At 34.5% G+C, this 15,382-nt stretch overlaps 1 protein-coding gene across 2 annotated transcripts; it reads right to left on the bottom strand.

Moving 5' to 3' along the window:
* Window positions 1-88: 88 nt before the first annotated feature.
* Window positions 89-10,631, bottom strand: LOC127946650 (protein C12orf4 homolog). Of its 2 annotated transcripts, none has more exons than XM_052543352.1 (14): window positions 10,589-10,631; window positions 9,942-10,125; window positions 9,703-9,848; window positions 8,152-8,333; window positions 7,231-7,330; window positions 7,022-7,143; window positions 6,589-6,695; window positions 5,655-5,852; window positions 5,393-5,521; window positions 4,055-4,126; window positions 3,768-3,970; window positions 2,430-2,487; window positions 1,820-1,887; window positions 89-1,162 (listed from the first exon to the last, which is right to left on the bottom strand). In XM_052543352.1, exons 2-14 carry the CDS (start codon window positions 10,117-10,119, stop codon window positions 1,070-1,072), a joined length of 1,656 nt encoding a protein of 551 aa, XP_052399312.1. In that variant the 5' UTR covers window positions 10,120-10,125; window positions 10,589-10,631; the 3' UTR covers window positions 89-1,069. The 2 variants fall into 2 exon arrangements, with proteins under 2 accessions (XP_052399312.1, XP_052399311.1); XM_052543351.1 differs by lacking the exon at window positions 10,589-10,631 and adding an exon at window positions 10,450-10,559.
* Between the last annotated feature and the right edge of the window lie 4,751 nt (window positions 10,632-15,382).

Here is a 15,382-nt window from a genome sequence, read left to right as displayed (position 1 = left end):
CAAAAATGTACATATATATTATATATATTATATATATATGATGCAGCTGACAAATTTTTATAAATCTATTTATCAAAGAGGAAAACTCTTTGATAAAGTGTACTGTATTTAAAAAACATTTTGCAATGAAGATGTAATTAGCATGTCAGTAGTATCGGACAAAAGGCTAATACAGATACAAATCCTTTGACCCTCGGATTAGCCCTCCTTTGTTTGCTAATATCCTCGTTAGGAGGAATCCAACAAAACACTTGACGGACAGTAGTTAATATGCAGAATATTCTTTGTAAAGGTTTTATAAAAATAAATAATACAAAACTGGGAATAATTTTCTTTATAGCCGGATTGATCAATACGACATTGGCATATGTTAAGAAGCTTATCTGAAAAAATATAAATGAGGTTAACAGGTTAGATTTACAATAAAAAAACAAACAAACAGATGATACGGTTTTCAGATGCCCCACTTTTCAAAGATTACACAGTTCAAATAGAACTGCACACATGCCAGGGGTTACAGCTGGCACCTAATACACAAACACATGGTAAATCATTTAGAATACTTGGAAGGTTGGGTTCATTTGACATTTGGAATCAGCAGCTTTGGTTACCTTACACTACATGTAAATACAGCTACCGAATACAGTGCCATCTGGTGTTTGTGGAGCGAAATGATGACACGGGGGCCAAAGGTGGTTGACTGCAATGCAGCACAAACACACAGCTTGTCTTGGCATTACCCGTTTCCCATGCAGCGTTAGGTAAACAGCACTCACAGTATGACAAGAGCTAAAACTCTGAAAACTTCCTTCTCATATCTGATGCGTTTTTTTTTTATGTGGAACGCACAAATCTGCAAATTCCGGAGAAAATTAATGACGGAAATAATCAGGACATGGTGCTAAGCCTCCTGTGACAGGCTTGTGTTCATGATCACATGACAGTACCCATCAAAACAGCTTACGGTTTGTACTTCTCTGAAGATTAAGAACCTAACGTGACGAGATGTCCTCCTTATAGCCAGCTGAGGTGTAACACAAGGGCTGATGCGTCCGTTTGTGTCTCTTGTTTAGCGTTTTGATGTTAGCGTGAGCGTCGAGGAAACTTTGAAGATCTGAGGCAGCATGTTGCTCAGCTGGTAGAACATCTCCTCTGAGATACTCTGATGATAAAAGAAAATCAGAAAGACGGATTGATGCAACCTTCTTAAACTGCGAAACAATTTCACTGGTAGTAAATAAAACAAATCAAACAATATACGCTATCATTAATAAGTATGATACTTTGCATTAAATCGATCAAACCTGAAGACTTTTACATACATAATAATAGTAAATGTTTTTTAAGCACCAAATCACTATATTAGAATGATGTTTGAAGGATCATGTGACACTGAAGTGTGTAGTAATGGCTGCTGAAAATTCAGTGTTGCCATCACACTTCACATTTTGAAAAATATTCAAATTGAAAACAGTAATTTTAAACTGCAATTATATTTCCACAATACTACTGTAACCAAAACCTTTGAACAGTAGTGTAAATCTACAGTACACAGTGTAAGTATTCAGTATGTGCAACATCTAGACGAGTTTAAGGGAGTTATTTTAAAAGGTGCTAAAGTGTAAAACAAGCAGCTGTGAATGTGAAAAGTCCCCTAAGCCTGAGCATGTGTCAAACGATGGACACTATTGTTTGAGAATACAAACGGTGTTATTATATCCTTTATTCCACTGCCAGTAAATAACAAGTGAATTTCTCCAATAGTCACTTTTTAGATTAAAAAAGACATTGTTGTATTGTCAGTGAGGATAAAAAGTACCTGGGGAACAAGGAACTGGACAGTCCGTGAGATTCCTCCATCCCAGGAGGCCATTTCCATCATAAAACCTGGAAAAGCCAAAGAAGACTTAAACTCTTGTGTTCATGTTGAGATGATGGAGAAAATTTGAAACGGTAGGCATATAAATGTGAACAATAATGGACAAGACTGACTGATTAAACTACTTATATTGACCTTAAAAACAATACATAATTTAGTTTAATTTTCAACTCTCCATTTTCTAATTTATTTATTCTTATATCTTTTATACTTTAGAGAGGAGAACTCTCTTTTATTTTTAAGAATTATTTTCCAAATAATATGTAAATGATAATACAATATCAAAAGATATTTATTACCACAGGGAAAATATTGACATTAAGGCTGGTTTTACATGACTAGCCAACCATAATGGGAATTTTTTGAACTGCAAATATTTTACAACCAATTATTAGAACTATTATGTTCCTAAAATGTTCTACTACATTTAAAACCAACATTAAAGACAACAATAAGCAGAATACAAACAAAACGTATTGTACTGATATAACATATTGATAGTCCTTGACAGGTTTTGCATGTTTTACATATGAGCTCTTTGCTTGCCCACCTTTCACACATTTGAAGACCAGCTCAGCCCGTTTCAAGCACCAAGGAATAGTCATCTCCTGTACAGAAGAGGAAGGGAGTGAAAAAAACAGTGACAGAGATAATATTTAACCATATGTGTAACCAGGATTGTAGAGAAACATTTACACAAAGTGATGAACTACAACTTCTTATCCATGACTATTCAAATCTCCAATAAATTTAACATTGTTCTTTAATACGATATAATCTTGCCATTTTCTACAGACATTTGATAAACACTACAGATGTCCACAGTAACAATTATTTTACAGACATACGTCCCAAAACGAATCTTGTCTGAATAGAGCTTAAGACCTTGTCTTAAAACCATCCTTGGCCTTTGGCTGGGAAAACACACAGTTCCTGTTCAGATGAAAAACATTTCCTGAACACTGAACATTCCTCAACATCGGCCTGTGGTCAGAGAGGCTGTGATTGAGGCTTTCATTTACCCAGAACTGGTCAGTCCAGTCCAGACGGTCTGATCCAAAATAGAGCATTTCTAAATTAGACGACAGAGTTTTGAGGTTGAGCACCCAACATAAAAAAAAAACCAATTAATCCGGTTTGAACCTAAAGTAAAAGAGTTCCATTTAATCCAGACACAAAATATTGATTATCATCCACTATTTCATTTATGCTGGTTTTATAACAACTGGTATTAGATTTAATTGCATAAGCTGTTTTCCTTTCCTTTTCTTTTTTTAAAGAATAACTTTGCTGTCATGTTACACTCCCTCATGTTTTCAAGGATTACAGAATTGCATAATGAATAATAGAAACACAGAGCACAAGTGAATAAAATGCCTTTAGCTTCTTGAGGGCAAATAAATCAGATTTGTAGCGTGACACAGGTGGTCAAGCTGGAACTGGAATGTTGTGTTTGACGTTTTGTTTGCCTGTTCTAGAACTAGATGCCGATGTAAAGGCCAAATCCTCAACAATTACCACAAAAAAACAAAACACGAAAATCATTAAAATGTTGGTAGTTGGCAGAAGAAAACTCTGGAACACCCTTAGAGTGTAGATTGTTATAGATTCCAGTAATAGAAAGTTGAGGCTTGGTTGGGTTTTTGAACACCCTACGATGCTGGCAATGTCCTCAGCTACCATTTTTACACATCAAAATTGAGTGTAACAATACAAAAACTCAGAATGTGGACACTTTCAGGAATTTAAATCTTGAAACAACCCCATTATTACCTTCCCAGATTAAAAAAAAATATATAAATGTTTTCAAAAATCGCTGTTTGTAAATGTATACAAAACAGTACAGCAATAAAAACTGTGTAGTGAAGGATCATGCCTCTACTCTTACCTCTGACATGTCACGCACCAGCAGCAGTGGGATGGTGATGGTGGTGATGTCATGGGTGCAGCAGACCTTCAGGATGTTCCTCAGGCCCATGATGGCTGGGTGCCGGGCTGAGATGTTTCCCGAACGCACATTATCATCCACACAGAGGTGAAACACGATATGAACTTCAGAAAGGTTTGAATGGCGTGTGATGTAGAATTCACCTAAAGAGAAGGAGAGCACAGCATCCTCCAGTGTTACGACTCATCAAGCAGAGCGCTAAAAGCATGAGACAATGTTTTAATTACCTGGGAGGATATTGGAGGAATTTCTGTCTATGATCTTATTTTTGTCTCCACTTCCTCCATTTCTTGGCATTTCTATAAAACAAATTCAAGAAGTTTATTTTCAGATATGTTATACTTCACTTGTAAGTTTGTAACTTTGTGTTTATAATTTTTTTCCACAATGACTGCCATAAGATTTAATACTGTCTGGACATAAAAAAAAAGAAAAGAAAGAAAGTGCAATAAATGCATAATAATAATAAAATACATAAAATATATATAAAATGCAAGAATACATTTACAACTTTACTTACAATTTAAATGATTGATAGTTTTTATTGGCATTACAGTAATTGAATTAAGGAGGAAAATGTGCTTAATTATAATTTTTTTTTAAAAAGGCACAAGTCATTTTCTACAAAAAAAAATAAAAAATACATGAATTTAATTGACGATTTAAAAAATGTAAATCTTAAAAAAACTACAATTTTAGTAATAAGAAAATCAAGCTGCTGTGAATTAGGCTGGGAGGATGTGCTTAAAATTAAGCTGAAAATCCAAAAATATATCAATTTTAAAAACATCTAACATCTTAACTGTCTTAAAACATGCTTATTTTATGCAAAAAAAAAAAAAAATGTACTTCATATTATTTACTTTTTATTTTTACGTTTTTTGTTAAAAATGTGACCTGGACATATATATCTCCAGATGAATCAATAAAGCCAGATTTGTTTAACAAAAATACAGTAAAATCAGTAATTATATATATATATATATATATATATATATATATATATATATATATATATATATATATATATATATGTAAGGAATAATTGATGACGGGCCATTGAATTATACGAAAAATAATGTTACACCTCAGGTGTGCATTATCTTTCTAATAATTCAACGGCCTGGAGTCAATTATTCCATTTACACTACGGTTACCACACCTCAAGACATCGATCAGATGATATATTTAAATGGATTCGTCTGGTTTTTGTACTTAAATCACTATTGTGAATAAAATTCCAATTTCAATGGTTCATTTCTCCATAAATCACAAATGTTAATATGTGTTCTCTTTCAATCGAAATTATGTAACAGTGTTCATTAGATATATAACAGTTATTACAAATACTTAGCAAAATGCAAAACGGTATGAAAGCATTCCATTTTCTGCCAAAACTTTTGTGCATCTTAAAAAAATGTGTATCGCGTTTCATTGTAGCTAGTCCCTGTCGCATGAAACTGGACACTTCCTCACGGTAGGACTGAAGTCCGATATGTGATGGTGCAATGGAGAGGTGCTGGTTTTGGACGGGCACAAACACACACAGTTGTTGTGTCACTCACCGGGCTGCTCTCTCTGCTTGCTGCTGCGCTGAGCTCGTGCATACAGCACCACCTGCTGGATGATGTCCAGCTGCTCATCCACTCTGGGGAAGTGGAAGTCTGTACACTCCTGAGACACTGTTGCAAAGTCTGATGTCATAGGGACAATTGGAAATTTGGTGAAATTTGGAAATTGGTTTTTGTTTACGTTAATTGCCAAATCCTTTAGATTCTGATTTCTCTTGATTGTTGCAACAAAAACACTACAAAATAGATATGATACCTCTTTTGATGCCGCTGTACGAGTTCACTCTGTTGTCGACCAGCAGCACCAGACCACAAAGCGATGTGGAGTACAGAGAGAGCGCGGTCTGCAGCCGCCGTAACTTTACCCCGCTGCTGCTGTGACGATGGTGCTTACAAAAATCCAGAACATCAGATCGCACCAGACGTAGATTGTGCATGGTCTTCAGCTGAGCTCCTAAAAGAATATAAAACCGCTGTATCTATTTGTATCCATTGTAATTTGTTTATTTAAAAGTTATATATAGTTTGATGTAATTACATATTCAATATACACTACCTATATACACTAGGTTTGTTTTTTGTTTTTGATAGAGGTCTCTTATGTTTCATGCACACCAAGGCTCTTATTTAATAAAAATGTAGTAAAATAGCAATATTGTAAAATATTATTATAGTTTGACTGAACTGTTTCCAATTTGAGTACATTTAAAATTCTATTCATTCCTGTGATGACAGAGATTTTAATTTTCAGCAGTCATTCTAATATGACTTTAATATCATTCTAATCTGCTGATCCGCAGCTCTAGAAATATTTCTTACTATTTTCAATAATGAAGACAACTGCTTTATATATTTGTGGAAATCACAATACAATGTTTCCTTTGATGAGCAGAAAGCTGAAACTAGCAGCATTTGTTTGAAATAAAAATAAGAAATGTCTTTCATGCCAATTTGAAATCAATTTAAAGTGTCCTTGCTAATCTATCAAACATTACAAACAAAGACAAAAAAGAGGGATACAGTGCATTTGGACAATTTCTGGTTGTCAAACATTTGTGGAACATGTCTACTACCATGTGAACAAAACTTGAGAGACAGATTGCAAGTGGGCGCAAATTCCCGTGGCATTGTATGCAGGTTTTTTTATGCGCCGTTTAGTAGCAGCTAATTTTTCCAAGGAAACACCATACCTAAGTGGATGGTGAAGCTCTCCTCCAGCTGTCGCTGCTCCTCGAGGAGCCGGACCCCCGCTTCCCCTGCCTCCCCCAGCTGACCCGGCTGCACCTTGATCTCCTCGCTGAAACACAAATAACAGGCTCAACTTCTGAAGTTCTTCGGCGTCCATCAATCACGATGATAAATACAGCTGTTTTGCTGTTGGCTCAAGTATAACACTATTCACTTATGGGCTAGACGGTGTCAATGTGTCAAAGCAGGGATGTCGTAAAATGTAATCAGAAGTGGAACTGCATCTAATGTGGTGGCAAGAACATTCACACTGAAATGAAACTGAATGAAATCTCTTCTCTTACTGTGTCCGATTCCCACTACTGTTCACTTCCCAGAACAATCATTGATCAACTCAATTCCATCAGTATCTTTAAAGCTTTCTCTTTCACTTACTTTATTGTACTGTTATTGGGGTTCTGTAGGTCCTGGTGGAGCTTCATCACCCAATCCTGATACTCCTGTTTCTGGATACCTGTGACTTGTTTCAGTTCACTGGACCACTTGTTCTCCAGCACCTTCCCATCACAGAAAGACCCAAAAGAAGAATCAGGAGTCATTCTGAATAATTGTTCATTTCAATCTGACTGTCAGATTGGTCTTACTTGCTGGGCATCGAAGTGTTGGGCAGCAACAGTATTCACATCCTGGTCACACAAGGTCTTTCCCAGCTCCTGCATGACTTTGTTCATCTCAACAGCTTGTCTGTAAAAAAAAATGTAAAAGTGTATTTCATATACACTTATTGGAGGAGTCACAAGTTTGGACATTTTGGGCATGTTTCTCATAAAGAAGCTTAGATGTAAGATAATTCAGATTTATTTAACATTCTCTGGCTCTACATATTTCCTATATTTCCATTTGTGTTTTTGATGACTAATAAAACCTATAAAAATAGGATATAATCATTTATATATAAAAAATGATTAACGTTAAGCTGAACAACTGTTTTCAACATTGATGAAGAAATGTTTAATAAGAAATGAATTCGAAATGGAAGCATATTAGAATGATTTCTGAAGTATGGTGTGACACTGAAGACTGGATTTATGGCTGATGAAATTCACCTTTGTGTCACAGGAATAAATTAGGTTAAAAAAAAAACACTGAAACAGATAACAGTTATTTTACATTTAACTAATATTTCACAATATTACTGTATTTCTGATCAAATAAATGCAGCCATAGTACACATATGAGACTTTCAAAAACAAGCAACAAAATCTAACCGACCCTAAACTTTTGAACTGTGGTGTATGAATTATTATAATATAAATGTCTTTTTTTTTTTTTTTTACAATTAATAACAATTTTATAAAAATATATAAATAAAAAAATACACAAATTAAAGAACGCCATCTGCAATAATTTGCAATTAAACAAAACATCTTATTTTTGATATTTTGCTAATTACTTAGGATGGTATTAATCTGCATTAATGTTGGATGCTCATTATCCAAATTGCACTCCCCGGCATTCTTTCTCATAAAACAGAATTCCATCTCGTAACAACCTCCCACACAAACCTCTCCTGAAGTTTCTTGAGCTCCATGTCTCTCTCGCTGATGAGCTCAGAGACACTGACGAAGTAACTGTGCTCCAGGTTGAGAAGAGTCTCTGAGGCCGGGGAGTGGATCAGTTCATGATAGACACTCGCAAAATCCTGGTCCCAGCTGGGTTCTTCAGGACGGGCGTGTTCCAGTGTCGTCTACACAGAAACGATACAAAAGAGAGATGTACTGTTCCATAGATGCACAAGAGCAACTGACTGGCTGAGTACTCATTCTGCACCAGCTAGTCGACTACTGGAACTAAACAGATTGATTTACTTCAATGTTTTTGTTTATTGTTATTTTTAAATCTTGATGTTTTTATTAATATATATATACATTTTGGTAAATAAAAGCATAGGTTGTACACTTTCTTTTATACGTTCAGATTAACTTTTAACCTCACACTCTGAATACACAGAACATGCTGGAAGCTTAATAACAGCTCTAAATAAAAACATAAGAATCTTTTTATGCAAAGAACCAGGTGGTCGTTAAAAGGCCATTTGATGAGCTCGAAATAGAGCATCCATGTGTATTTGTGTATGGCTGCTGTAAAATGTTAACGGTTATTCTGTCTGCATAGCTATGAGCCAACAGTGCTTCACAAGAAAGGGAGGGGCAGATTCTGCTTTCTTTTTATAAGTTCGCTGGAGCAAGTGGAAGCAGAATTTAAACTGCAATACTTTGAAGTGCTAACACAGATGGTCAGGTTGATGTGGAATCACGACAGATATTCAGTTTCAAAGAAATTTCTTGTGTGGGCAGAGTCAGAGTGATTAATTGGTATAAAATATTATTCATATTCAGTAATATTATCGATTTAATGGCATTGAGAACAAAATTTGAACTGACTTGAGCTAAATAATAACAATTGCCTTCTGTAGAGCTGCTTAAACACTGATCTACATTGAGCTGACTAAAATGACTTATCTTCTGTAGAGCTGTTTTGCAGCTTAAATTCAATTTGTTTCATAAATCGTGATTTTTACAACATTAACACTGTTATTTTCCTGTTTTATTAATTTAAAGCTGCTCTTAAACTATTATTGTATAAAACACTATGTAAGCAAATGTGACTTGACTATTGACATACTAAATAGAAATTAATTTAGAGTGAAGTGACTGAAGTAGGGAATTTCTTGCAATTGTGAAAATACATTTATTAATGTTAATGTGCAGAGAAAACTACAATTACAAGACAACACTGGTGGGTTGTTTTCCCCCGAAAGGTCTGTACTCAAAAGCATATAATATAAAGCAGTTATTATTAAGAGATTACACATGAAAAAAATTAATTATTGTATATTGTGTATCACATTATATTGCATTGCATTATACAATGTGTAGTATATATTATAATAATTACATTTAAATATTTAAAAATTTAAATTTTTAATTTACAGATATTTTAATTTAAAGAAAAAAGGATTAACCTAAACAGATGGCTAATGTATATAAAAATGGTGATGTCTAAGAGGAATGCAATGATAAAAAATAATTTTACCACTTTAAAAGTGCTCTTACCTCAGAATAGGCCTTGGCCCATGAATTTGTAAGCTTGTTGATGTCGACCTCTCCATTAGTGAGTCTCTGCAGGGATGCTTCTGCCTCTCGGTCATAATCCACTAATGTTTCCCTCTCCATGAAACTAACCAGTCTGTTTTTCAAGTCTAAAATCAATGCAGAAAAGTAAGAGAATGAACAGTAATACCGAGGGTCGAATCTGATCACATACATGTTCAAATAAAAGGTAATTACATTACCATTTTCTACATAACAGGGGATTTTATGAAGCAGCATGATCCGCCCATGAAGATCACTGACATTTTCTCTGAGAGGGAAATGAAGTGGTACTTTGAGAACACAGTGATTATTTCCTGCCTTAAACTCAAACACAAACTCCTTTTCGATTGTATTGGTTTTCCCTTTGCTTTTCCTCATCTTCAGCTGTTTTCAGAAGACAGACATAAAAAATAATGGATTAATATAATAGACGACAAAGACAGACATGATCATGCACTATTATTATGAATGCTGTCTAGGTAGGGAAGCTCTCTAGTTGTTGAGACACAGCCATAGCTCTGCAGAGATGCATTGGAATAGATGCACGCCTGATATAAATAACTCCAAACCATTGTGATGTTATGTAGCCAGAAATTCTCGTTAGACAAACACAGTAAATATGGACGTAAATATCCGTTCATAAATATAAGCACACCATTTCATTTAAGTGAATAACGAATGCTATTCAACAGCAGCTCACATCATCACCTGAATGAACTGAGCGACATACAACATACTATCCTAAATATGTTTGACAATCAGGTGTAGAAGAACTATACGGCTATTATTCGTGCATTTTCCAGTAAACTGTCTAATATAATTAGCTTGTAAGACACTTCCTACTTACCGCCACTTCTTTTACTCCGATAGCTGTCAGCTGATTCGCTAGTTTAAGATTAGTAACAGCAGATTCCTTAAGAAATGAGAACCGTGTATTGTTGTAGCTCGCCCGTCATTCAACATTTTTTTTTTAAAATAATTTTCTTAATAATTATTATGCAATACTTCAGACCAACATACAGGCCAAATGTCAGCTACATTTTATTTGTCGAAAGTGCTTCGTTCAACACAAAATACTGAAAAAAGCAACAGAATCTTTTAATTTGTGCCATAAGCATACAAGCGTTGTATCTGTGGTGCTACAGTGTAAATATCTTAATATAGGTCTGTTATTTTCATTTGATGTTGTAAATTCTTTGTATACCTCAATCAATCCTCTCCTCTTCATTCCTAAAAAATGTAGGCCTATCCACCAATGAAATTGAAAAATTGTTAATTTTTACCTAAATACAAGCAAGCAGAGTGCTTTGTGTGTATACTGCAAGTAAACATTTAAACAGGTTTACCGATAAGATACTATTATAATTATTATTGTAGACTAAAATTAGGTTATTTAAACACTGGTCGAGTTTCCAACATGCATTCTAAACTTTTTTTCCCCACAAATTACCAATGTCATTAATATGTTCAATAATTGTGCAAACAATGAAAAAAGAAAAAGAGAGAGAGATTTTATATATATTCATTTGTAAGTCGCTTTGGATAAAAGCATCTACTTAATGACTAAATTTAATTTTAAATTAATTTAATTACATTTTTAAATGTAATATATATTGTCCAATATGTTAATGGATGTATCTAAATGTTAAAATCTATAGCAGTTGTGGACCTATATTGTCCATGTCAATCCCTTTCGTGCTGTTGTAATATTTAATATTAATAGTTTAATTAAGCATTTTAGGATGAGATACTGCTGTCATTGAGCATCATGAGGTGTGAATATAGGATTTGTTCTCTGTTACATATACAAGACCTATATTAAAGATGCATGTTGTATCAGTTACAGGTAGAGTGACACATTTGTTGAGCTCTTTGTCTCTTGAAGCCTAAATCTAGCACACTTCCTTACAGGGAAAAATATGAGGACATCACCACATCATCATGTGGCCTGAGCTTCACAAAAGCCTACAATAGAAATCATCTATGTAAAATGTAAAAGCTTTGATTGTTATTATTGTTTTCAATAATTTAAAATAAGTGCATACACAGGCATCCCAGATGAATTCTTTCATTTTGTCTAAAAAATCATGAGCATTGCCACCACATATTGTAATTTCCAACACATCTCAAGTGACACATTGTTTACTGTCATGAAAATGCCACTTAAAATATTTTGTAAAATTGCCTTTTTGTATCATAAATACATAATATAATATAATATCAATATAACATTTTCACACGTTTTGCATATTTTCACAAAATTACATTATGAATAAAAATGACGTGGATTCAACAACAACATGCGTGGCGCGCGCCCTGCCTGCCGCCCTCATCAGTTTCACTTTGCGCGCTCCCGTTTACCACAGTAAACACTTCTCCATCATATAAACAGGATCTGAAGAACATGGTCAGAAGTGGATGGATTTTCGTACACCCTGTTAAATGAGAGCTAGTGATCTGATTATGGACAAAAAGTAAGTAGAAACAGCAATCTTCCACCTTTCGTTTCGTTTCCTTTCCTTTTTTTTAATATAAACTTCTGCAAGTTATACAATCTGTAAAGGCTTATGATATCGGCAAAAATATGTACGGGCTATACGAAGGAATATTCTTTTAATCAGTAGGGGTCACTAGAGGCTTGCAGTACATACTTCAGCACTAATAACTGCCAGTATATTTAGTTTAACAATTTATATCTATATTCATGTATATAATTTAAATTCATAAAATTGATAGAACCTATAAAAATACATATTTACTATGAATTTTCAAAATGTAAAATTTAATTAAATGTGTTAGTTACTGTTTCTTTGTAATTATTTGTTTCTTTTTTACTTTTACAGCATTTCCTAAAGCATAGATATGTTTTGCTTTGAACAGAAAAGCTGTGAGGAAGAAACTAGAGACACTCGTGAAGGAGAAGAACATTAGCCTTCCTTTGGTGAAAAGGTTACTGTAGGTGCACTTTAATGCTCATAACTTCATGCAGCACTATGTTCACATAAATAAACCTCTGCTCCTGTTGGCTTAAAAAAAGAAAAGAAAACACTTACATGCTTACATGGGTAAGAACACAGACTCATCCAAAGCATGAGTCTGGGGCATCTATTGGTTGGAAGTGTGTGTGTTGGAGAAGTGTTTGACTTCTTTTTGAGCACATTCCTTTTGACTTTTTTTTTTTCCGGGAGCTTTGGCAGGTACCACAACTTTAATGCAAAGCCATAATGCCATTTATTTGTTTTGTGGATGACAGGATGGTGACATTTGTTCACAGATCATTGTGCTGTACTGTACATGTCAAACAGGAACACTGTTTGCATTAATGGCTGACCTGTTCTGTTGTAGAGGGAATGACATCCTCCTGTTTTCAGATTCAGCAATCCACCTGCTCAGTGCTGCATGTTTTTTGAAGAGGTAGTTTATCATAAAATTACAATTGTGTTATAATTTTTATAACTTTTACGGAGTCTGTTGTCATTTTGAAGCTTGCCAGTCCCTGGTCATCATTCACTTCCATATGCAAAAAGAGCACCTTGAACATGTTGCTAAACATCTACATCTTTTGTTGAAGAATAAAGTTAAACAGGTTTGGAATGACATGAGGTTGAATAAATGATATAATAATATAATTTTAAGTGTGAAATATCTATTCCTTTAATGTAAAATACACTACATACTCTCAGACTTTTTGAAGATGTTTTCGTCTTGAGTGACTGTTTCTTTCTTTGCTTGTAGAATAGATGCCGTGTGAGAGGAGTCAGGCAGTGAGTTGCTTGAGATTAGTCATGGATTTAACGTTAGACTGATTCTTTTATTTTTTTCAATCTGTCTGTAAAATTAGTATTACAAGATAATGTGCGTATTTGCTTTCAATGTGAACAAGGTCCTCACAGTGCATCACTTTAATACGTCAACTGGCGGAAAAACTGGAACATTTGTTTTCTAAAGGACATAATTTCAATCAGAGTGAGAAGTAGTGAAAACCTTGAAGCAACTGAGTTTCTAAGAGAGAGCCCACTTCTGCTCAACAAGTTACGCTGCCATGGAAACAGCTGCCGCTTTGGATGGTGGACTGGTGCTGGTTTCAATTCTTTTAGTGGAGGTGTTGTGTTCCCAACATTCCTTTGACTGCAGGAGAGATTCACTGAGTGTGGCACATCTGAACATGGTGCCGAGCTATCATTAGCTCCAGTTTGTGCAAGGGACATACTGTTCATCTGTACTTACTGCTAAATATTTGTTCTAATTTGAGCCTGAGATGATTTATGTCACGCTATTAATAAATGAATGAATGCATTTTTATTTGTATATATATATAATATTGTTAAGATTTGGTTCAAAGACTTTTTCGTGAGTGACTATGGAAATACTAAAGCATTTCTCAAACCTTTATTCTAAACTGTAAGGCACCAACCAGGGATTTATAGTGTCAAGAGCCATCGAAAAAAAGCAAAAAATATCTGCTATAAGATAGTTAAATATTTGTGATTTATACAGCAAAATATTATTAAGCATGATTAATAATTAAACAATATTTGAAAAAGAAGCCTTTAGCGGTCATTCACACAGAATAGTGCATAGTGCATGTTTCTATTAAAAACAATGGAATAGAAAAGGGCAGTGAAATGAAAAACGCAAGGTTTACAGGCATGTTTTTAAAGTTAAACTACTAACTAAATTGAACTTGAGAGCCATTCTTTTAGAATGTTGTGTTATGCATAAGAAGCTTCGCATAAAAAGCGAGGAACTAGAGTGTGTTTACAATGAAAAACAATAGAAAAACAAAAGTGGAATGCTAAAACAGATTCAGTTATATCTTCAGAAAGCAGTTCAGTTTAAACGGGCAGATTGCAATTATCTATGCTGCTAGAAACTACAAACTTCATCTTCAATATACTAATACGATATCAATCTCATACATATCTGGTTTTCATATGGGGTATGATAACTGATTTGCATTTGGTGTTGGCAAGCACCAGACCTCCAGCCGAGTGTCGATTGCTGATATAGCCATTATCAAGATAACTCCTCACCTGATAATGTTTCTTATGGAGCTTATCGCACTCCTGATGATATTGGATACTCCAAATTAAACCCGGCAATTCACCTCGGTTGTGTCAGAGAGGGGGGCTTGAGCTATTGGGCAGACTGTCAGTGGGTGAAATCCCACAGACCAAAACAAAAACAGACATTCCGACACAGACGCCACATTTCAAAGTAGAATAACTGGTAGTATCAAAGTTTTTCAAAGAAACACGTATGTGAACTTAGGATGTTTCCTAAATATATCCAAACATATTACGGTAGTTTTATGCTTTTGTACATAAAAAAAAAAATAATGACATACAGCACATTTAATAATATTTTCCACCACCATAATAAACCTATTGTGCGATGGAAAGGTTCTATGGATATTAAAGGTTCTTCATTTAACCTAATAAAGAACCTTTATTTTGATGGATGTATACAAGTTCCCCTTGTCTTTTCAAGCCAACATAACCAATTAGTATATCAACCTCGCTGAATTATTGACAGGCAGTTCATGAATAAATGTTTTCATTGGCATCAACCTGTGCCTTCTGGATCATCCCTAGCCATGAACGACATGCCAACAGCCTATCTTTCATTTTGTCCACGTGTC

Source organism: Carassius gibelio, chromosome A25 (assembly GCF_023724105.1).
Source record: "Carassius gibelio isolate Cgi1373 ecotype wild population from Czech Republic chromosome A25, carGib1.2-hapl.c, whole genome shotgun sequence".
NCBI lineage: Eukaryota > Metazoa > Chordata > Actinopteri > Cypriniformes > Cyprinidae > Carassius > Carassius gibelio.
This window is presented reverse-complemented; position numbering and strand designations above follow the sequence as displayed.